At 36.8% G+C, this 25,456-nt stretch overlaps 1 protein-coding gene across 1 annotated transcript in view; it reads right to left on the bottom strand.

Annotated features, from left to right (window-relative positions):
* The window catches only part of DNAJC1 (DnaJ heat shock protein family (Hsp40) member C1), a 193,601-nt gene that overhangs the window by 76,346 nt on the left and 91,799 nt on the right, over positions 1 to 25,456 (bottom strand). Inside the window, exon 8 of the mRNA XM_040248587.1 lies at positions 14,068 to 14,231. Coding sequence (XP_040104521.1) covers positions 14,068 to 14,231 — 164 coding nt within the window. The remainder of the gene's footprint in view (positions 1 to 14,067; positions 14,232 to 25,456) is intronic.

Here is a 25,456-nt window from a genome sequence, read left to right as displayed (position 1 = left end):
TTAATAAGACTAGAGGCAAGGGAAATGTACAAAGCACGAAAACTAAATCCTAGACTACAGAATGCTAAAAAACTCTTTCATTATTAAAGGAAGATCAGAAACAAATCTGGATTTTTAAAAACTCTCTCTCCACAGGTATACCTAGTTATGTTTAAATATTATAAAAGATTGACTTTTAGAAAGCATTTAGTGTATTATGATTCATCTTTTCTATGGTCTCCTTTCTGCAGAAAAAGTCTAATTTATTTAAGTATGTTTTCTATAACATCATAATCCTACTAAGACGAAAGTGGTTTATTTAGAGATACAGGGAAAAAACCTAGGAAATAGTGTTCATTCAGCTAATCAGTAATATGATGTTGGACTAAAACAAGTAGCATATTAGTTGGCAGCAAGAAGAAAGGATTCTCAGATTTCAAAGCAACACTGACGTGGTAAGATTCAAGCAGAAGGGAGCAGGTGGGGTGGCAGAAGTCATTAATTATAAGGTACCCAGGCTTAACAAAAGATTGTAAACAATTTCTATTGTAGAGAGTTTCTTAAAACGTCATTTTATAAATAAGTCAAACAGCCATCACAAAAGAAATGAGTGCTCAAACAAAAGTTTCTCAAAGAAATAGTCTTTGAAAGACACTATGAAACTAGAGTGTTAGAGTATTACTAGAATAAAACATGCTGATAAGCACCCACCTTAACCATAAAACCATGAATTCTTTTAGAAAATTATCTAATTGAGATTAATTTTATTGAAGGGTTATGATGGGTCTGCCACCTTTATGTATTTGTTTCATGTAATTCTCATAGTGTTCTTTGTTCTATACTCATGTATGCACTTGAATATATGCATGAATGTGATATACACAAACTGATATGTAAGTCATGTACATATTTCAGTCTACAACAAAAGTAGCTTATTTTGTGCTTTCATTTTATCTTAGTCTATAAGATGGAAGATTGTGATATTCATTCTCTTTTCCCACTCAGAGAAAACTTCCATAACAGGATGAGTTACTAAAAATTTAATACAGCGGGATACAAAAATCTGCTGTACTTTTTTTTTTTTTTACTTCTTAAATAAATGCATCTTAGTTCAGAACTATTCAGTGCTTACTGAAGCCGTTAGGCTCCATTTGTGTGAAAAGAGTATGGAAAAGAAAATCTGAGTGTGAATGAGGGAGTTGAAGAAAAGAATAAGATAATTTGGGTGGGTATCTAACATTGGGAAAGGTGGATAGGTACATGGGTTCTCTGACATTCTGTGCAGCACCCTGGGGTGACAGGATTTGGAAGGGAGTGACGATATATTTGTATGGAGGCAAGCGTGAGAGAGGGAGTGAGGCCCCTGCTTAGCCTGAGAGAGGGGGAGCGGAGCCTGGCGTGAGGGGGGAGCAGAGCCTGGCGTGAGGCAAGCAGCTGCCAGTGGGTTTCTTGCTGTATCAGAGACTACAGACACCACACTGGCTAAACCAGCAGGACAAGCGAGTGGGACTCAGTTCAGAAGGAATTGGAGTGCATTACTCAGATAACCAAGAAAGCAGTAATCTCAGACTGAAAACCTGTTTTGGAGAGACAAGTGGGAAAGGAACAGAGTCCCAAAGAATGGCTAACTGGACATCGCACAGACCCTGATGGGGAAGGGCTTAAAGTCAGAAATGTCTCTGAAAAATACTGAGGGTTTGACATCTTTTGTACTCTAGTGTTATCAAACAAGTTAAAGCTCTAAAAGAATGTCACAAAATATAGATGCTTAATATTTGTAAAAGTGATTTTAATAGATTTAAAATAAATTTTAATAAATTAAGAATACCAGACACATAAATAGTGAAAAAATACCTTAGATTTTTTGTGGTTTCAAATATACTGGCCATTTTCCATCATGATGATCAAGAGAACTTTGAAATGCACTTTTAATAGTATCATGTACTAATTCATTTATTGGGGTTTCTTTTCTGCCAGTCTATAACAGTCAGGGACAGTGTTTACAAAGTTTTCTTTTGACGCTTAAGTGATAAACAGCTTTAATACAAAAGGCCAACTCAGCAAAATATATGATTTTCTAATCAAAGGTAAAGTTAAAATTTATCTTTTGAAAAAGGCAGAAAGTCTAGATCTAATAATGCCATGGCCAAATTATTTTGAAAATATAATACACTTTAGAAAGAGTATGTAAAATAATTTTATTAAAGGGTAAGCTAATGAATGATGAAAATATTCAGTGGCAAGCTGCTATTATCAATGATGACTACAAATAGTTAATTGCTGGGTAACAGATTGGGAACTCTCAATGGAGACTCCAGCTATTATCAAGCTAATTACATTAAAAAGCTTTTAAAAATGAAAACCATGTTCTTACCAATAAAACAGATCAATCTAGGCAGTTTTAGGTAGGTGAAGATGTACAACAAAAATATCTCACCATTATCTCCAACGTACTTAGGGGTCATTTCTTTTGGTTCTGTTGTTAAGACATGGGGAAGATAATCATTTTGACAAGTTTAAAGTCATCTTGCTAGACAAGTAACAGGAAGATATTAAATGACTGCAGAATAGTATGATACCTTAATATAGACAAACTGATAAAAAGAAGCAGAAAACAGGATGGCCCATGGCAGTCTCTAAATATCCCTTAGATGCCCACAGCAAAATAATCTGCATAACTACAGTGAATCTTGGAGACATGAAGGATGGCTAAACCAGACATACAGTAAAAGGTAGAGAAATGGAGTTCCCCCAAAGTCAGTGGTATGCTGGAGCCCACTTATACTAGTTTCTGAGAGCCCGCTGCCAAAGTTTTAGGAACTGTGTGAGCTGGCTGTTAAACACATCCAGCATAAAAATTTAAATTATATAAATGAATTTTTCAGTTAAGTTGCTCAGTCGTGTCCAACTCTTTGCAACTCCATCACTGCAGCACATCAGGCTTCCCTGTCCATCACCAACTCCCAGAGTTTACTCAAACTCATGTCCACTGAGTTGGTGATGCCCTCCAACCATCTCATTCTCTGTCGTCCCCTTTTCCTCCCACCTCCAGTCTTTCCCAGCATCAGGGTCTTTTCAAATGAGTCAGTTCTTCACATCAGGTGACCAAAATATTGGAGTTTCAGCTTCAGCATCAGTCCTGCCAATGAATATTCAGAACTGATTTCCTTTAGGATGGACTGGTTTGATCTCCTCGCTGTCCAAGGGACTCTCAAGAGTCGTCTACAACACCACAGTTCAAAAGCATCAATTCTTCAGTGCTCATCCTTCTTTATGGTCCAACTCTCACATCCATACATGACTACTAGAAAAACCATAGCTTTGACTAGATGGGCCTTTGTTGGCAAAGTAATGTTTCTGCTTTTTAATATGCTGTCTAGGTTGGTCATAAGTTTCCTTTCAAAGAGTAAGCATCTTTTAATTCCATGGCTACAATCACCATCTGCAGTGATTTTGGAGCCCCCCAAAATAGTCTGACACTGTTTCCACTGTTTCCCCATCTATTTCCCATAAGTGATGGGACCAGATGCCATGATCTTCGTTTACTGACTCTTGAGCTTTAAGCCAACTTTTTCACTCTCCTCTTTCACTTTCATCAAGAGGCTCTTTAGTTCTTTGCTTTCTGCCATAAGGGTGGTGTCATCTGCATATCTGAGGTTATTGATATTTCTCTCTGCAATCTTGATTCCAGCTTGTGCTTCTTCCAGTCCAGCATTTCACATGATGCACTCTGCATATAAGTTAAATAAGCAGGGTGACAGTATACAGCCTTGATGTACTCCTTTCCCTATCTGGAACCAGTCTGTTGTTCCATGTCCAGTTCTAACTGTTGCTTCCTTACCTGCATACAGCTCAGGTCATGTGGTCTGGTATTCCCATCTCTTGAAGAATTTTCCACAGTTTGTTGTGATCCACACAGTCAAAGGCTTTGGCATAGTCAATAAAGCAGAAGTAGATGTTTTTCTGGAACACTCTCGCTTTTTCGATGATCCAACGGATGTTGGCAATTTGATCTCAGGATCCTCTGCCTTTTCTAAATCCAGCTTGAACATCTGGAATTTCATGGTTCACGTATTGCTGAAACCTGGCTTGGAGAATTTTGAGCATTACTTTGCTAGCGTGTAAGATCGGTACAGTTGTGCAGTACTTCAAGCATTCTTTGGCATTGCCTTTCTTTGGGATTGGAATGAAAACTGACCTTTTCCAGTCCTGTGGCCACTGCTGAGTTTTCCAAATTTGCTGGCATATTGAGTGCAGCACTTTCACAGCATCGTCTTTCAGGATTTGAAATAGCTCAACTGGAATTCCATCGCCTCCTCTAGCTTTGTTTGTAGTGATGCTTCCTAAGGCCCACTTGACTTCACATTCCAGGATGTCTGGCTCTAGGTGAGTGATCACACCATCGTGATTATCTGGGTCATGAAGATCTTTTTTTGTATAGTTCTGTGTATTCTTGCCACCTCTTCTTAATATCTTCTGCTTCTGTTAGGTCCATACCATTTCTCTTCCAACAACACAAGAAAAGACTCTACAAATGGACATCACCAGATGGTTAATACTGAAATCAGATTGATTATATTCTTCACAGCCAAAAATGGAGACGCTCTATATAGTCAGCAAAAACAAGACTGGGAACTGACTGTGGCTCAGATCATGAATTCCTTATTGCCAAATTCAGACTTAAAGAAAATAGGGAAAACCACTAGACCATTCAGGTATGATCTAAATCAAATCCCGTACGATTATACAGTGGAGGTGACAAATAGATTCAAGGGATTATATCGGACAGACAGACTGCCTGAAGAGCTATGGACAGAGGTTTGTGACAATGTACAGCGGGCAGGGATCAACACCATCCCCAAGAAAAAGAAATGCAAAAAGACAAAATGGTTGTCTGAGGAGGGCTTACAAATAACTGTGAAAAGAAGAGATATGAAAGGCAAAGGAGAAAAGGAAAGATATACCCATTTGAATGCAGAGTTTCAAAGAATAGCAAGGAGGGATAAGAAAGCCTTCCTTGGTGATCAATGCAAATGAATAAATTATACTAAAAAGGTAATAGTCAAGATTCATTGCTTCCTAATTATTTTACTATGTTTTATTATGTATGCCCTTGAGGATATACACATCAAGTTTATCTACATGATGGGAGTATTACAAAATGGTAACATCACTACTGCACATCTACTTTCAGTGACTTCTTATTGACAATTACAAATCAGCCATGATGGGCGTAAATTACCACTTAATTTGGCAAATATTAAAATAGAGGCTTCTTTTTTCTCCCCAGAGAATCAATTAAAAAAAAATTATCAACCTACCACTCCCATAGAGAATACTCCCGTGGGGTGTTCTAAAAAATTTTTATGAAGATGGCTATTTTAAAATGAGTAACAGTATAAACTATTTTAAAAATTACTTTCTGAAATATCATTGATGACATATAGGGACTGTTATCTTAAATGGACTGTAGCCTACCATGCTTCTCCGTCCGTGGGATTCTCCAGGCAAGAATACTGGAGTGGGTTGCCATTTCCTTCTCCAGGAGATCCTCCCAACCCAGGGATCAAACCCGGGTCTCCCACATTGCAGGCAGATGCTTTACCATCTGAGCCACCAGGGAAGCTCTATCTTAAATGGTACTAAAATATACATTAGATAAACTCTGGAATACTTCCTTAACATAAAAAATGCATTGTATTTCATGAAGAAAATATGCCATCCCTCTTGTACTGACTGCTATGACTCTGGGGGTTTAGTTTTGGTTTGGAGTCATTCTAAACAGAAATGAAGAGGATTTGGCATAATGGTAGAATAAGAAAACACCAAGTCATTGCTGAATACTTTTCAGGCCCATGCTCACAGCAGCCATCAACGTTTTAAAATAGGAATATTCTGAAAGTTGTTTCCTTGATAAAGATATATATGTCCTTCTTTATCAATTAAATGACTTTCTCTTTTTTACGTTCACACACCTATTATCTCTATTCAAGTATCTCTTTTCTCAAAATAACCTGATTTTATTTCTGTTGTTTTTTACTCATTTTTCTGTACTCCCCATAACTCTTTCAAAACACTAAATTTCTGTGTATAATGGAAGACTGTGAAACTGAGGAGGGGAGTGCAGCCATGTTTCTTACAACTTTCAGGTTTATCCGAGGAGTCTTGCCTTATGCCATGAGGAAGAGGCTAGGTGGATGGGGCTCTAGCCTCCCTCATTTTGACATTAAGCAGAGAAGCTCTCAGCCTTCTGTATTTGTCTTTCACATATTGGGGCTCTGTGTAAAATGTCATTAGGAAGGAAGAGGGAAGGGAAGGAAGAATGGAGGAAGGCAGGAAGGAAAAACGGAAGGAAGAAAGAGACAGAAAGAAGACTAGTGTGTTAGAGAACTTAGGTATGCACATGTGTTTCTGTGTGGTTACATGCATGCTCATGCACCGTCTGTAATTATGAAAGGTGTGTTTGGGTGTGTTTTGGATGCAATAGCAATAGGCAGATTGGGTTTCTTCATGGTTAAAACATCACTGCATTTTTAACTGAATTATAGGCATTATATTTTACATATACACATACACAAAGACCTAATTAATTTAAATTACTAGCATTTGAATTTCTTAAAATTTAAATTTAAATTTAGGCTATGTAGGTAATCTAGGTTTTAAGGAAACAATTCTAAGTTTTAAATCTTCACACAGTTACATTATATGTGTTTAAAAAATAATACCATGTGTTGTATATTATTTATATAACAAGGGCAACACTATCTCTCGAGACAAACAGAAACAGAATACTTGACAGAGATAAATAAAATGAGAAGTCCCTGAGAAAACAAACTTTTAGACAATAAAACACAACGCTAGTTGGAATACTGTCTTTTCCAAGAATACAGCCAAATACCTTTTGAATTAGTCTTTCAAGTTTGAAAAGGGAAAATAAATAAATGCATTGACTTAAATGACTAGAAATGCATTTACTTAAAAGACCTTTCTTTTCCCTCCTAGAGCAAATAAACCAATCAAATAGTAAAGACGAAAGTACAATAATGACTTTAAGACAAGGGTTCAAGAAAGATGAAATAGTGGCTACACAGAAGATGGGTGGTCCACAGGCTTCGTTTTGAGGTCTTCCACTCTAGTACAAACCAGGCCCCATCTAGCTCAGCTTATGAAATCTGACAAGGTACAGCCCATGGCAATAAGGATGGAGGATAGTGATTTTATTTCTTATTTTATTCATTGCAGCCCCAGGGAGAGAGATAACGAGAACAGGAATGAAATGCAGGTCTCCTACATAAAACACCACAGAACATTACCACTAGGTCACCAGGGGGATGAAGAAGAAACTATTTTAGAAGAGTTTATTTGTTATAATATTTATGGTGGGAAATTATTTTGCCTCATTAAAACCTCACTTTTAAAAATCATATACATGAATGTTTTCACATGAAAAATGTCTGACATCTACTATTGGACTTAAAAATATTTAACTACACTGTTTCAGAAATGTTAAAAAAATGACTATCACCAACTTATGTCAGGCAATTATAATCAGCAGTACCTACATTTATCTTTTCATCCAATATTCCCTCATGCATGCTCAGTATCTTCAATCGTGTCAGACTCTTTATGACCCCACAGATGCTGGCCTGCCAGGCTCTTTTGCCCATGGGATTCTCCAGGCAAGAATATTGGAGTGGATTGCCATTTCCTCCTCCTCCAGAGGATCTTCCTGACCCAGGGATTGAACCCACATCTTCGGCACTGAAGGCAGATTCTTTATTCACTGATCCACCTGGGACATCTGCTATTGGACTTAAAAATATTTAACTACATTGTTAAAGAAATTTTTTTAAAATGACTATGACAAAGTTATGTCAGACAATTATAATCAGAAATAACTTTTACATTTCACTTTTCATCCAATATTCCTACTCTGAATATTTGTCATCTTTCACTTATTGCTTCAAAGTGCTATTGGCACTGCCACTAATGAAAGCTATGGCAAATTCTGGGAGAAATTACCTGGGTTTAACCCTTTCAACAGCTTAAAAAGGTTAAGAAATTCCATAGATGGATTAATGCCTATTTACTTACACTGGTTGAGCCATCTAAAATTCCTGATAATGAATGTTTTTTCCCTAAAAAATAGCAGTTCCCTATGACTGAACTAAATATAGTACAGTCTTCCTGATAATCAGACATTCCTTCCAGATGGAAAAAATATTACTAACTTAGGGTTCTTATGAGAGTTAAATGAGCAACTTGATGTACAGTAGAACACGAGACAATATCTGACACAAGATATAAAGGAAGATGATGATAATGATAAAATCCTCTCTCCATTACATGATTTAAAAGCAATATTTTATGAGAGCTTACAGACACAGTACTTAAAACTACTCTGAATATATACTAGACAAAACAAAAACAAGTTAGGGAGATTATCAGAGAAGCTCTTGAACAAAGTTAATCAACTTTCTTAATACAATCAACACAGAGGTCAACTGGAACATATCTTTCTCTTCATTTGTTTTCCACTAATAAAAGGACAAAAGAAAAATTTTAATGTAGATGAAAACTTTGAAAATGACAGGAAGATCCAAAAGAAGGATGGAATAAAAGGAAAACATTTTGTTTTAGGGTTTCTTGGTTTACAAAATGTTTTAACATATCTCTAAGGTAGAAAAATAGATAATTTCACACTTTTTGTATGGTGTTAAGTAATAAGAAAATGAAAATCCATATAATATAGGTAATAAACAGTGATGCTAAAACTAGAACTTAGGTCTTCAAATTTAAGAATCCAGTATTTTGTCTCCCACTCTCCCTATTATTATGGTCTCGCAGCAGAAGTGACCATGGTAAATTACTTTGGACACTTGATCAATTCACCAAGTATCTACTGAAAGTATAATGTGCTCCCATTTCTATAGTCAGTTCAAAGCAACAATAGGTAAAAATTCTAATGAAAAGATAACACAGCTTTGAAACAAAGGACTTCAGGAAATGAAATGTTTTATCACACAGATTGTATGACTTCTTTTTAACTACTTACATATGCAGTGACCTTATTTACAAATGTCACTTTCTCAGGTATTAGGAGTTAGGGCTTTACATACAAATTTTGGGGAACAAAACACGTAACACAAAATACAGGATATAAAACAGATGAAGTAAAGGGTCAAAGATCATTTTATTGTCTGAGAAGTATCAATAGGAACTCATGCAAGACTACTAAGATGCATACTGAATACTATATATTATCCACAAAAGAAAGAACAAAAGAGGGTATGACACCAAGCCTACAGAAGAGAGAAATGGAAATTAAAAATTAATCCAAAAGAAAGCAAGAGAGGAAACAGATAAAGAGGGACAAGGTGAAAGCGAACCTGAAGATGATAAATTTGAATCCCAAAGTATTAGTGATTATGATTATACTAAACGTAAATGAATTCAATGAACGTTCCAAATTTCTAAAACTGTAAATTTAAATAATAAAAAAATTTTATAAACTGAAGGTAGTAACAGAAAGATACCTGAAAAACACCTATCTTTTAGGAAAATAAACATGAGTCAAAGAGGAATTCACAAGGAAAATTAGACTGTTTTGAATTGAATGAAATGAATATATGCCATCAAAATTTGTGGGATACAGCTAAACTACAAATATATAAATATATTAAAAATACAAACTAAAAAGCTCTACATTTGAATAATCCAGTGTTCAAAAAAAACTTATACTATTAATACTAAGAAGGAAGTTCTCCAATCAATGACCTAGCATCCACCTTAAGAAACTAGAAAAAGAGTAAATTAAACCTCAAGTAAGTAGAAGAAAAAATTAATAGCAGAAAATCAATGAAACCAAAAGCTGATTTCTAAAGAAAAATCAGTAAAATGGATGTACTTCTAGAGACCCTGGCCAAAAATAAAACAGAGGACACAAATGACCAATATGATAAACTAAAGATATCGCTACAGATATTAAAATGTTAATAACGGAATATTATTAAAAACTTATGCCAGTATATTCAACAACTTAGGTGAAATAATCAAACCTGTTGAAAGACACAAACTGCCAAAGCTACCTAAAGAAAAAAAATTGATGCAATTCCACACAAACGCTTGTAGAAAAAAGGAACATTTCCCAATGCATTCTATGAAGCCCCTATCAACCTGATATGAACAGCACATAAAAATACTAAAATATAACAAAATTATAGACCTATCCCACATGAAGGCTACCATGACTAATAATTAAGTATAGCAAAGTTATAGGATAAAAGGTTAATATACAAAAATTAATAGTATTTCCATATACTCAATCAGAAACTTAAAATAAAAATATAGTTTGGAACAGTATAAAATATGAAATATTTAGGGATAAATTTGACCAAATATGTTCTTAAGAGAAATTAAAGAAGATGCAGATAAGAGATATATACCATGTGGATCAAAAGACTCAATATTTTATGATGTCAGATTCCACCCAAATTTATCTACAGATCAATTCAACTGCAATATAAATTCCAACAGAATCTTTTGTACAAATTGACAACTTGAATCTAAATTTATTATAAAAAAATGCAAATAACTAGAATAGTCAATACAATCTTGAAAAGAAGAAAACAGTTGGAGGATTTCTACTTTCTGATTTCAAGGCTTATTACATAGCTTATTATCAATACAAATTGTACTGGTGTAAATATAGATATACAGATTAACAGAACAGAAGAGAGAGCCCAGTAATAAACCAACACATATATGGTCAATTATAATATTTTCAACAAAGGTCTCATGGCAACTGAATTCAAAAAGGAGAATCTTTTAAACAAACAGGGCTAGAAGAATGGGTAGCTAAACGGTAAAATATAAATATATATGTGTGTGTGTGTACACACCTGAATGCGCACCTCACACTATATACAAAAATTAACTTGAAATCTCACAGACCTAAAGTAAGAGCTAAAGTAGTGAAACTTCTAAATGGAAACATGGAAGAAACCCTAATTTTGGGTTTGGTAAAGATTTCTTATTTTATTGTTGTTGTTTAGTTGCTAAGTCGTGTCCAAGTCTTTTGTGACTCCATGGATTGTAGCCTGCCAGGCCCTTCTCTTCTGTCCATGGGATTTCTCAGGCAAGAATACTGAGTGGGTTGCAATTTCCTTCTCCAGGGGATCTTCACGACCCAGGGACTGAACCCGGGTCTCCTGCACTGCAGGCTGATTCTTCACTGCCTGAGCCATCAGGGACACCCTACAGATTTCTTAATTAGGACAGTAAAACAGACTAGTACAAAGGAAAACATTTAATAAACTGATCATCTGAATTTAAGACTTTTGCTCTTCAAAAGACACTATTACTAAAATAAAAAGCAAGTTATAAACAAGAAGATATCTGCAAAATACATAGATGACAAAGGTGTTTAATATATATAGAGAGAACTTTAAACTCAATCATAAGACAATTATGGGCTGTAGATCTGAAGAGACACTTCATAAAAGAAGATATTCTAATGGCAAATAAACAGATTAAAAGATGTTCAGCATTATTAACCATTAGAGAATTGAAAATGAGAATCACAATGATATAGTCCTGCACATCAACTAGAATGGCTAAAAGAAAAAACACCACTAACACCAAAGGTGGTCGAAACGTGGAGCCACTGCAATGCTTACACATTAGTGGTGGGAATGTAAAATTTACCACCACTCTGGAACACAGTTTGGCAACTTCAGTTTACTACATGGCATTTACCCAAGGGAAATGAAGGCATAACTCCACACAAACATATACACAATAAATCTTCATAGAAGACTTATTTATAATGGTCAGAAACAAATAAAATTTCCATCAACTAATAAATTTTAAAAACTGTAGTGTGCCTGTATACTAGACTATTACTCAGCACTAAAAAGAGAAAACTGTAGAAACATGAACATGGATAAATCTCAAATAGAGTGTGTACTATATGTTCCTATAGAAATAACATGTTAGATCATGCAAACTAACCCACTATGGATTATTCAGTTCAGTTCAGTCCAGTCACTCAGCTGTGTCCAACTCTTTGCAACCCCAGGGACTGCAGCAAGCCAGTCTTCCCTGTCCTGCATTATTATTCAATATAATTGATTATTAGTCAGTGATAAAAAGAAACACTACTGATACACTTAAACACTTGGAGGGATTTTTAAGAGCATATTATGAATTTGGAGGGATTTTAAGGGCATATTATGAATTTAAAAAAAGTCAATCTGAGCACCTAAATCTATAAATATTGAAAAAATAAAGGGATAAGCAGACAGCAATGCAATACAGTCATAAAGGGAAATATTAACACCCTACTTGTATCAATGGGTAGATCATCCAGACAGAAAATAAATAAACATTAGCCTTTATGACATGTTAGATGAGACTGAATTAATAAACACAGACAGGACATTCCATCAAAAAGCAGCAGATATGCATTCTTCTCACGTACACATGGATCTCCACAACAGATCATACGTTAGCCCACAAAACAACTCTTAAATTTATTTAAGACTGAAATTAAATCATATTCTTTTCCTACTACATTGGTACTGACATGAGAAATCAATTACAATCACAAATGTATGATGATTAAGCATAAGATCATCTGAATAGATGTATTTGATAGAACTGGACAAAAACTTTCATTTATGGTAAAAACTCTCAACAAAGTTGTGTATAGAGGGAATGCACCAAAACACAATAAAGGCCATATGTAACAAGCCCAAAGCTAACATCATACTTAACACATGAAAAGATGCTCAACATCACTACTCAATAAGGAAATACAAATCAAAACCACGATAAGATATCATCTCTCACTAGTTAGAATGGCTATTATAAAAAATAAAAGAAATAACAAGTGTTGGCAGGGATATGAAGAAAAGGGAAAGCTTGTGCACTGTTGGTGGAAATGTGTATTAGTCCAACCACTGTGGAAAACAGTATAGAGTTTCCTCCAAAAATTAAAAATAGAACTACCAAATGATCTAGAAGTTCCACTTCTGGGTGTTTATCTGAAGAAAATGAAAACACTAATCTTAAACGATATATGCACCTCAATGTTTGTTGTAGACTATTTACAATAGCCAAGATACGGGAAGAACTTAAGCATCCACTGATGGCTCAATGGATATAGAAAATGTGACACACACATACACAGACACACACAGGAGTATTATTCAGCCATGAAAATAAGGGAATCTTGCCATTTGTGACAACATGGATGGACCTTAACAGCACTATACTATGTAAAATAAATCATATAGAGAAAGACAAATACCAGATGATCTCACTTTTCTAGAAGAATCTTAACAAAAACAAACCAACCCCCCCAAAACTAATAAGCTTAAGAAAATGAGAACAGACTTGTTTTTAAAAGAGGTGGGGCTGTGGCAGTGAGGAGTAGATGAACTGGATGAAAGGGTCAGTCATAGGGATGGAAAGTCAGTCATGGGGACGCAGTGGCACACTGATTATACTTAATGGTGAACTGCATATCTGAAAGCTGCTAGGAGAGTAAATCTTAAAAAAGGTTACCAAAAAAATTTTGTAAACATGTACAGTGATTGATGTTAACTACACTTACTGTGGTGGACTTGACCCAGTGTTGACAAGAATGTAAAGTAACTGAAGTTTTCAATCCTGCTGCTGAGCTAGAAATTGATACAGATGTTAAAATATATACATATATATATATATATAAGAATTATTTACTTGTTGACCCTGTGACTTAATACACTAGTGTACAAAGGTTTTAGCTTGGTTTGCCATGAGATAGTTTACTGAGCTCTATATCTATTAATATATTTTATGTACTTTTCAGTATATGTTTTACTCAAAGCAAAATTCAAAAAACTTACCTGTTTTTGGAATTCCCTGGTGATCCAGTGGCTCAGACTTCATGCTTCCAAAGCAGGTGGCCTGGATTGGATCCATGGTCAAGGAACTAGATCCCACATGCCACGACTAAGAGTTCTCAGGCCATGGCTAAAGATCCCACAAGCCGCAACTAAGACCCAACACAGACAAACAAATATATATATATTTTAAATTTACCTGTTTTTTCTGTGTTCTGTTCCTGTTTTCTAACCAGTCATCCATTTGCTCCTCAATTTCTTCTATAGAAGTTCCATGATCATAAGATTGAATATATGTACTTTCTAAAGGCGTATATACAGGAAATTCAGGTTTTGGTTTTTTTATTTTAACTTTCTTCTGTTCTAAAAAAAAGGTTAAAGCACCAATTAAAAAAATAATAAAAAGAACTAAAATTTTATTCATAGACCTTACCTTGAAAGAATATATATATTGCTCTTTCATAAAAATACAATTTCTTTACTTATATCAGCTTTAAGTTTTATTGTGCATTATCCATGGCATTGTTTTAAAATAAAACTCAGAGATGTTGATGACAGATGATTATTATATAATCCCCATATCAATTTGTGTGTATCTTTAGTTTTCAAAGTATTGTTCACTATTTAGCCATAGTGCAAAGGGCCTGGGCATTAGTGTTTTAATCCTACCTTTACTACCTAAGAGCTGCATACTACAGGGCAAGTAACTTAACCCTTAGAACAAGTGTCCATTTTCATTCTGTAAAAGGGAGTTAAACCTAACATAAAGTTGATGTGAGGAAAATTATATATACCCTACCACTCCAGTACTCTTGCCTGGAAAATCCCATGGATGGAGGAGCCTGGTGGGCTGCAGTCCATGGGGTCGCTAAGAGTCGGATACGACTGAGCGACTTCACTTTCACTTTTCACTTTCCTGCATTGGAGAAGGAAATGGCAACCCACTCCAGTGTTCTGGCCTGGAGAATCCTAGGGACGAGGGAGCCTGGTGGGCTGCCGTCTGTGGGGTCGCACAGAGTTGGACACAACTAAAGCGACGTAGCAGCAGCAGCAGCAACACATTACTTGGCAGAAAACTAGCTCGTAAGGGTATACATTCATCTTTTCAATATTTTACAAATGCAAAATATAATCTGGAAGCATCAAGGGTAGTTATCAATAGATGATTATCAGTTTATCAACTAGCCTCTCCATTAAATCCCTTTTTGATTAGCATTGACACTGAGAAGCAACTCTACTCTTAGTCACTACTGTCAAACTCATCCATCCTGAGAACCACATCTTCCCCAGCCTGTGTGTGTATGTATATGTGTTTACATACACTATAATACCAACATAATAGAATTAATATGATGTTGGCATATGAAGAGATAAATTCCTAGAACAGATCAGAGAATTCATAAATATTTCAGTTCAGTGGAAGAAGGATTTAATAAATATTGCTGGCACAAATGAATATCCATTTGAAAGAAAAGTGGACACAATCTTACAATGTATACCAAAAATAAATCACAGTTGCATAAGAGACTTAAAAACCAAAACAATGAAAATATTGAAAAAGAAACCTAAAAACTAACTATACTATTTACAGGAAGCATAAATCTTAACTAAGACCGAAAACCCAGATGCTACAAAGATAAAAGACAGAATAAACAAATCAAGAGAGAACAGATTTGGAAAGATAATCTACAATTCAGAGTACAAACAGAAGATATGCATATACAGAATACATAAAGAGATCTCATAACCTGACAGGATAAGCAGCCTAATAGAAAAAAATGGCCAAAAAAATAAAAGGGTATTAAGAATACAGTGTTATGGGAACCGTTTTACTTTAAAAGGTTGTTACCATATGTAGAAATTACATGGTATTGAGTACCATATTTTATCCTATACTGCATCAGTACCTGTGTATATCCAAACTTTTCAAATGGTGACCTTAAAAAAAACCCTGATACTGTAAAAGGAAATTAGTAACTTAAATGACATATGAGGCTAATTTAAAGGTATAAAAATATAACTCAAAATGGATCAATGACCTAAGTGTAAGATCTAAAACTCTGATTTCTTTAATATGACACCAAAGGCACAAACAATGAAAGAAAACAGAATTAGACTTCATGAAAATTTTAAAATTTTGTGCATCAAAAGATATCAATAGAGTAAAAAGGCAACCCATATAATGAGAGAAAATATTTGTAAATCATATATCTGATAAGGGATTATATACTGAATATACAGAAAACTCCTAAAACTCAACAATCTGATTCAAAATTGGGTACAGGACTTGAATAGTCATTTCTCCAAACACTTATTAGGATGGCTACAAGAAACACACACACACACCCCAACCAGAAAATAAATGGCTACAAGAAACACACACACCAGAAAATAAAAACCACTGGCAAGGATACGGAGAAACTGGAACTTTGTACACTGTTGGTAAGAATGTAAAATTGTACAGTGCTATGGAAAATAGTACAGCAGCTCCTAAAAAAAGTAAAGATAGAATTGTCATCAGTTCAGTTCAGTTGCTCGGTCGTGTCCGACTCTTTGCGACCCCATGAATCGCAGCACGCCAGGCATCCCTGTCCATCACCATCTCCCGGAGTTCACTCAGAGTCACGTCCATCGAGTCAGTGATGACATCCAGCCATCTCATCCTCTGTCGTTCCCTTCTCCTCCTGCCCCCAATCCCTCCCACCATCAGAGTCTTTTCCAATGAGTCAACTCTTCACATGAGGTGGCCAAAGTACTGGAGCTTCAGCTTCAGCATCATTCCTTCCAAAGAAATCCCAGGGCTGATCTCCTGCAGAATGGACTGGTTGGATCTCCTTGCAAGAGTCTTCTCCAACACCACAGTTCAAACGCATCAATTCTTCGGCGCTCAGCCTTCTTCACAGTCCAACTCTCACATCCATACATGACCACAGGAAAAACCATAGCCTTGACTAGACAGACCTTAGTCGGCAAAGTAATGTCTCTGCTTTTGAATGTGCTGTCTAGGTTGGTCATAACTTTTCTTCCAAGGAGTAACCGTCTTTTAATTGTCATATGATCCAGCAATTCCACTTCTGGATATATATCCAAAAGAACTGAAACCAGGGGCTCAAAGAGATATTTGTTCACCCAAGTTCACACCAGAATTATTCACAATAGCTAAAAACTGGAAGCAACCCAAGTGTTTAATGACAAATGAATGGATAAACAAAATGTGGTATACACATACAACAGAAGATTATATAAGGTACAGAGTTTTTATTTGGTCATGTTTCCAAATGTACTGGAGTTAGTGATTTGTTATGTTACCTTTTCATAAGTTATCTCAGAGAGGAATCTCCCATCCATGAGCATCCTATATCATCAAAGGAAAAATGTTCTAACCCATTGGGATTACATCTGCCCTATCTCCTTTGTCCTCTTCTCTACCAGTCCCTGAATCAACTTAAAAATCAGCACCTAAAGAGGCAAATTCTACCATGTTCTTACTGTCCCCTTGACAACCCTACTTGGGCCCATCACTGGGGTATGGGGTAGGGACCACAAAGCCAGAAGGAAAACATAACGTCTAGAACAATTGTTTCTTCAGATAAAAAAAAAAAAATACTTCTTAGAAAAGAAGGATTTTGATTACTTGATTTTGCTTTTGTTCTTAACTCATATAAGTACAGAGGGAAAAAAAGGGAAATATTGAGTTTTCCTTCTACTGTTGATCCCCTCTTTGTCTAAATTTTAACCTTTCAATCAATTTCTTTATAGAATTACTCATTTTTTTTCCATTCACAATATGGGTTTTCATTATAGTACTCAGAACTCACATCTATTAACTTAGATTAAAACTCAGAATGTATAAAATATTAACACTGAAAAAAACCTTATATCAATACACATTCAATTTATTTACAGCAAAAACATAAAGTTGATTACAAGTTTGTAGTAAAGAAAATGCTCAAAAATTTCCAAATAGATCACATTTTTTCCCATGAAGACTTCCTAAAAGAAAGATACATATTTATTTTCATTACCCTTTTCAGACTTCCCCCTCTAAAAGACCATTTTAGTAAGACCACCACACCCCACTCCATGTAACTCTGGTGTAGCCCTCAGAGGACACTGCACACACAGTCTCAGCAGTAAAGCAGAAGACTTGAGGGCAGATTAGCAATTAGGTCATGAAAAACAGGCAGCATAAAACAGCTACTGCTAATCTGCATGAGATGCATTTACTCAATTAGGCAGATGGAAATGTTATTATGAACTCAGTATTCCAGGGATGGTCTTTAAAATTAAGAAGGATGGGGGCAAATGAAATGCACACTGGGGGATTTGGGGCCTTTATGTATTAGTTCTGAAGTATACAGTGTAGAACACTGTAATGAAGTTAACAAAATTAATTAAAAGATTCTTTCCATGTAACCATGAGAGACGACATTTAAAAATACATGACAGTTTTTGACATTATTAACAGCAATGTGACTGTTCTTTAACTTTCTTAATGTTGATACATTCACCTTTTCTATTAATAAATTTACTATTGAACTGATACAAAAACATGAGCAACAAAAGTCTTATTACTCAGAGTTTAGGATGAGTATTGTTTTTAATAAGCTTTCTGGTATTTAGCTTCATCATTTTCAGTTTGAAGAAACCATAACCTGGTAATGAATTTTCAAACTTTTTAAAAAATGAATTAATTAATTTTATTTGGAGGCTAATACTTTACAATATTGTAGTGGTTTTTGCCATATATTGACATGAATCAGCATTGGGCAATTTTCAAACTTTTCAGAAGACCATCACACATTTTTGCTGGCATAAAGAGAATTTTCAGATAATCACCTATTTTAAAATTATGTTTCTTATATAATATTTTAATTAAACAATAACAAATTACTATAACAAATGTCATATGATACCACTCACACTTCAGTTCAGTCACTCAGTCATGTCAAACTATTTGTGACCCCATGAATTGTAGCACACCAGGCCTCCCTGTCCATCACCAACTCCCAGAGTTCACTCAAACTCACGTCCATCGAGTCCGTATTGCCATGCAGCCATCTCATCCTCTGTTGTCCCCTTTTCCTCCTGCCTCCAATCCCTCCCACCATCAGAGTCTTTTCCAATGAGTCAACTCTTCACATGAGGTGGCCAGAATACTGGAGTTTCAGCTTTAGCATCATTCCTTCTCAGAATGGACAGGTTGGATCTCCTTGCAAGGGACTCTCAAGAGTCTTCTCCAACACCACAGTTCAAAAGCATCAATTCTTCAGCACTCAGCCTTCTTCACAGTCCAACTCTCACATCCATACATGACCACAGGAAATACCATAGCCTTGACTAGACGGACCTTAGTCGGCAAAGTAATGTCTCTGCTTTTGCATATGCTATATAGGTTGGTCATAACTTTTCTTCCAAGGAGTAAGCGTCTTTTAATTTCATGGCTGCAGTCACCATCTGCAGTGATTTTGGAGCCCCCAAAAATAAAGTCTGACACTGTTTCCACTGTTTCCCCATCTATTTCCCATGAAGTGATGGGACTGGATGCCATGATCTTCGTTTTCTGAATGTTGAGCTTTAAGCCAACTTTTTCGCTCTCCTCTTTCACTTTCATCAAGAGGCTTTTTAGTTCCTCTTCACTTTCTGCCATAAGGGTGGTGTCATCTGCATATCTGAGGTTACTGATATTTCTCCCAGCAATCTTGAATCCAGCTTGTGCTTCTTCCAGTCCAGCGTTTCTCATGATGTACTCTGCATAGAAGTTAAATAAGCAGGGTGACAATATACAGCCTTGATGTACTCCTTTTCCTATTTGGAACCAGTCTGTTGTTCCATGTCCAGTTCTAACTGTTGCTTCCTGACCTGCATATAGGTTTCTCAAGAGGCAGGTCAGGTGGTCTGGTATTCCCATCTCTTTCAGAATTTTCCACAGTTTAATGTGATCCACACAGTCAAAGGCTTTGGAATAGTCAATAAAGCAGAAATAGATGTTTTTCTGGAAATCTCTTGCTTTTTTGATGATCCAGCAGATGTTGGCCATTTGATCTCCGGTTCCTCTGCCTTTTCTAAAACCAGCTTGAACATCTGGAAGTTCACGTACTGCTGAAGCCTGGCTTGGAGAATTTTGAGCATTACTTTACTAGCATGTGAGATGAGTACAATTGTGCAGTAGTTTGAGCATTCTTTGGCATTGCCTTTCTTTGGGATTGGAATAAAAACTGACCTTTGCCAGTCCTGTGGCCACAGCTGAGTTTTCCAAATGTGCTGGCATATTGAGTGCAGCACTTTCACAGCATCACCTTTCAGGATTTGAAACAGCTCAACTGGAATTCCATCACCTCCACTAGCTTTGTTCATAGTAATGCTTTCTAAGGCCCACTTGACTTCACATTGTAGGATGTCTAGCTCTAGGTGAGTGATCATACCATCGTGATTATCTGGCTTGTGAAGATCTTTTTTGTACAGTTCTTCTGTGTATTCTTGCCACCTCTTCTTAATATCTTCTGCTTCTGTTAGGTCCAGACCATTTCTGTCCTTGATCGAGCCCATCTTTGCATGAAATGTTCCCTTGGTATCTCTAATTTTCCTGAAGAGATGTCTAGTCTTTCCCATTCGGTTGTTTTCCTCTATTTCTTTGCATTGATCGCTGAGGAAGGCATTCTTATCTCTTCTTGCTATTCTTTGGAACTCTGCATTCAGATGCTTATATCTTTCCTTTTCTCCTTTGCTTTTCTCTTCTCTTCCTTTCACAGCTATTTGTAAGGCCTCCCCAGATGCGCGGGCACAGGAGGGCCTAGAGGAGCTACTCCACGTTCAAGGTCAGGAGGGGCGGCGGTGAGGAGATACCCCTCGTCCAAGGTAGGGAGCAGAGGCTGCACTTTGCTGGAGCAGCCATGAAGAGATACCCCATGTCCAAGGTAAGAGAAACCCAAGTCAGATGGTAGGTGTTCCAAGAGGGCATCAGAGTGCAGACACACTGAAACCATACTCAATGGTGGGTCCTGGTGGAGAGGTCTGACAGAATGTGGTCCACTGGAGAAGGGAATGGCAAACCACTTCCGTATTCTTGCCTTGAGAACCCCATGAACAGTATGAAAAGGCAAAATGATAGGATACTGAAAGAGGAACTCCCCAGGTCTTTAGGTGCCCAATATGCTCCTGGAGATCAATGGAGAAATAACTCCAGAAAAAAATGAAGTGATGGAGCCAAAGCAAAAACAATACCCAGCTGTGGATGTGACTGGTGATAGAAGCAAGGTCCAATGCTGTAAAGTGCAATATTGCATAGGAACCTGGAATGTCAGGTCCATGAATCAAGGCAAATTGGAAGTGGTCAAACAAGAGATGGCAAGAGTAACGTCGACATTCTAGAAATCAGCGAACTAAAATGGACTGGAATGGGTGAATTTAACTCAGATGACCATTACTATTGCAGGCAGGAATCCCTTAGAAAAACTGGAGTAGCCATCATGATCAACAAAAGAGTCCAAAATGCAGTACTTGGATGCAATCTAAAAAACGACAGGATGATCTCTGTTCGTCTCCAAGGTAAACCATTCCATATCACAGTAATCCAAGTCTATGCCCCAACCAGTAATGCTGAAGAAGCTGAAGTTGAATGGTTCTATGAAGACCTACAAGACCTTTTAGAAGCGACACCCAAAAAAGATGTCCTTTTCATTATAGGGGACTGGAATGCAAAAGTAGGAAGTCAAGAAACACCTGGGGTAATAGGCAAATTTGGCCTTGGAATACGGAATGAAGCACGGCAAAGGCTAATAGAATTTTGCCAAGAGAACGCACTGGTCATAGCAAACACCCTCTTCCAACAACACAAGAGAAGACTCTACACCAGAACATCACCAGATGGTCAACACCGAAATCAGATTGATTATATTCTTTGCAGCCAAAGATGGAGAAGCTCTATACAGTCAGCAGAAACAAGACCAGGAGCTGACTGTGTCTCAGATCATGAGCTCCTTTTTGCCAAATTCAGACTTAAATTGAAGAAAGTAGGGAAAACCACTAGACCATTCAGGTATGACCTAAATCAAATCCCTTATGATACCACTTATATGTGGTATCTAAAAAATGATACAAATGAACTTTTTTACAAAACAGAAATAGACTCACAGAGAACAAACTTATGGTTACACAAGGGAAAAAAGAGGAGGGATAAATTTGGTCTTTGAGATGAACATATTATATATAACATTACATAGAAGGTGGATAGCCAACAACGACCTACCATATGACACAAGGGACTGTATTAAATACCTTCCAATAACCTATAATGGAAAAGAATCTGAAAGAGTATATATATAGCTGAATCACTCTGCTGCATACCTGAAACACTGTAAATCAACTTTATTTCATTTAAAAAATTTTAAAAAGAAAGCATTATTAAATCTGCATGAGAACTGCTGGCAAATTCTTAGGGAGAACAAAAGTCTTTGAACAATTCTGGAAAAACAGTCATGAAAACATGACTATGAAAGCAATGAAATTAGTGTATTCAAACTGCCTCCACAGCTAAATTTTGGTTTAATTTGACATTTTTCTCTTCCTGTAAATGTGGATTCCCTTCACCTCCACTTTTTGACTAGTCTTAAAAGGCATGTATGGATGTTTGAGTTGGACTGTGAAGAAAGCTGAGTGCCAAAGAACTGATGCTTTTGAACTGTGGTATTGGAGAAGACTCGAGAGTCCCTTGGACTGCAAGGAGATCCAACCAGTTCATCCTAAAGGAGATCAGTCCTTGGTGTTCATTGGAAGGACTGATGCTGAGGCTGAACCTCCAATAATTTGGCCACCTCATGCAAAGAGTTGACTCATTGGAAAAGACCCTGATGCTGGGAGAGACTGGGGGCAGGAGGAGAAGGGGACGAGAGAGAATGAGATGGCTGGATGGCATCACTGACTTGATGGACATGAGTTTGAGTGAACTCGGGGAGTTGGTGATGGACAGGGAGGCCTGGCATGCTGTGATTCATGGGGTCACAAAGAGTTGGACATGACTGAGCAACTGAACTGAACTGAAAAGGCTTAGAAAAATTTTATGTAACAATTTTACTTAAAAATAACAATTATATAAAAGTTACATTTAAAGTTTCATTTATTCATGGATTTATTTAATTAAAACTGTTTCAACAATTGCTATAGTACCAGTTTCTGTTTCAATCTTTGGTTTTGTTATTCAGTCACTAAGTCATGTCCAGCTCTTTGCCACCCCATGGACTGCAGCACACCAGTTTTCCCTGTCCTTCACGATCTCCTGGAGTTTGCTCAGAAACGTGTCCATTGGGTCAGGGATACCATCCAACCGTCTCATCCTCTGCCACCCCTTCTCCTCTTGCCTTCAGTGTTTCCCACCATCAGGGTCTTTTCCAATGAGTCGGCTCTTTGCATCAGGTGGCCAAAGTACTGGAGCTTCAGCTCAGCATCAGTCCTTCCAATGAATATTCATGACTGATTTTCTTTAGGATTGAATGGTTTGATCTCCTTTCTGTCCAAGGGTCTCTCAAGAGTCTTCTCCAGCACCACAGTTCAAAAGCATCAGTTCTTCAGCGCTCAGTCTTCTTTATAGTCCAACTCCCACAACTGCACATGACTATTGTAAGAACCATAGCTTTGACTATAAGGACCTTTACTGGTAAAGTGATATCTCTGCCTCTTAATGTGCTATCTGGGTTTGTCATAGCTTTTCTTCCAAGGAGGAACGTCTTTTAATTTTGTGATTGCAGTCACCATCCACAGTGATTTTGGAGCCCAAGAAAATAAAGACTGTCCCTATTTCCACTTTTCCCCCATCTATTTGCCATGAAGTAATGGGACCAGAAGCTACGATCTTAGTTTTTTGAATGTTGAGTTTTAAGCCAGCTTTTTCATTCTCCTCTTTCATTAAGAGGCTCTCTAGTTTCTCTTCATTTTCTGCTATTAAACTGGTATCATATACATATCTGAGGTTGCTGATATTTCTCCTGGCAATCTTAATTCCAGCTTGTGTTTCATCCAGCCTGGCATTTTGCATGATGTACTCTGCATGTAAGTTAAATGAGCAGGGTGACAATATACAGCCTTGATATACTCCTTTCCCAATTTTGAACCAGCCCATTGTTCTATGTCCGGTTCTTAACTGCTGCCTCGTCCTGCATGCAGGTTTCTTCGGAGACAGATATGGTGGTCTGGTATTTCCAATTCTGTTAAGAATTTTCCACAGTTTGTTGTGATCCACGGAGTCAAAGGCTTTGACATATCAAATAAAGCAGAAGTAAAATTTTTGGGGGAATTCTCTTGCTTTTTCTATGATCCAGTGGATGTTGGCAATTTGATCTCTGATTCCCCTACCTTTTGTAAATCCAGCTTGTATCTCTGGATATATTAATATAGCAGTAATAATCATTTGTCCACCCTTACTCTTCAAAACATGCGTCAGTCAATCTTAATGTGTAACCCTCTAGCATCCTAAATTTCCCCCTCTTAAACAGAGTCTGCTTTAAACAGTTATACAGTTTACCTGAATATTATATTGTATTTGTTGAAACTTTGTGGATTTTTTTTTTAATTTTTATTGGAGTATGCTGCTGCTGCTGCTGCTAAGTCGCTCAGTCGTGTCCGACTCTGTGCGACCCCATAGACTGCACCCCACTAGGCTCCCCCATCCCTGGGATTCTCCAGGCAAGAATACTGGAGTGGGTTGCCATTTCCTTCTCCAATGCATGAAAGTGAAAAGTGAAAGTGAAGTCGCTCAGTCGTGTCCGACTCTCCGCGACCCCATGGACTGCAGCCTACCAGGCTCCTCCATCCATGGGATTTTCCAGGCAAGAGTACTGGAGTGGGGTGCCATTGCCTTCTCCATTATTGGAGTATAGTTGATTTAAAAGGTTGTGTGAGCTTCTGTTGTATAGCAAGGTGAATCAGTTATACATATATACATATACCTACTCTTATAGACTTTTTTCCTATTACAGAGTGTTGAGAAGAGTTCCCTGTGCCATACAGTAGGTCCTTATTAGTTATCTATATTTTATATATAGTACTGTGTATATGTCAATCCTAGTCTCCTAATTAACTCTCCCCCTCTCCCTTGGTAACCGTAAGTTTGTTTCTGCATCATTAATATTAACTCATTAATATTTGTGGTTACATTAATTCATCTATTTAGTCATTCATCCATTTATTAAACTTTTACTATGTGCCAGGATGCTATATTAAATGCTGCAGACACAAAGATGATAAAGAAAGTCCCTGTTCTAAAGCTACCCAGATACCAGAAGGTTATAGAGGGTAAAAATGGTCCCCTAAACATGACTGTGTTCTGATGCCCAATATTTTGGGCATCAGATTATTTTATGTAATAAAATATTTTATTTTATTTTATTCCCCTCCTGCGAATATTTTACCTTACATGGCAAAAGAGACTTTGCAGATGGGATTAAACTTGAGCACCTTAAGATAGGAGAGATTATCCTGAATTATCCAAGTTGGTCCAGTCTTATCACAAGTCCTTAAAAGCAGAGAACTTTTCCCCATTATGATCAGACAGAAATGTGACTAAAGAATAATCAGAGATGCAACATTATTAGCTC

Source organism: Oryx dammah, unplaced genomic scaffold (genome assembly GCF_014754425.2).
Source record: "Oryx dammah isolate SB20612 unplaced genomic scaffold, SCBI_Odam_1.1 HiC_scaffold_10, whole genome shotgun sequence".
NCBI lineage: Eukaryota > Metazoa > Chordata > Mammalia > Artiodactyla > Bovidae > Oryx > Oryx dammah.
The sequence above is the reverse complement of the archived record's forward strand: the minus strand, read 5'-3'. Positions and strand labels throughout refer to the sequence as shown.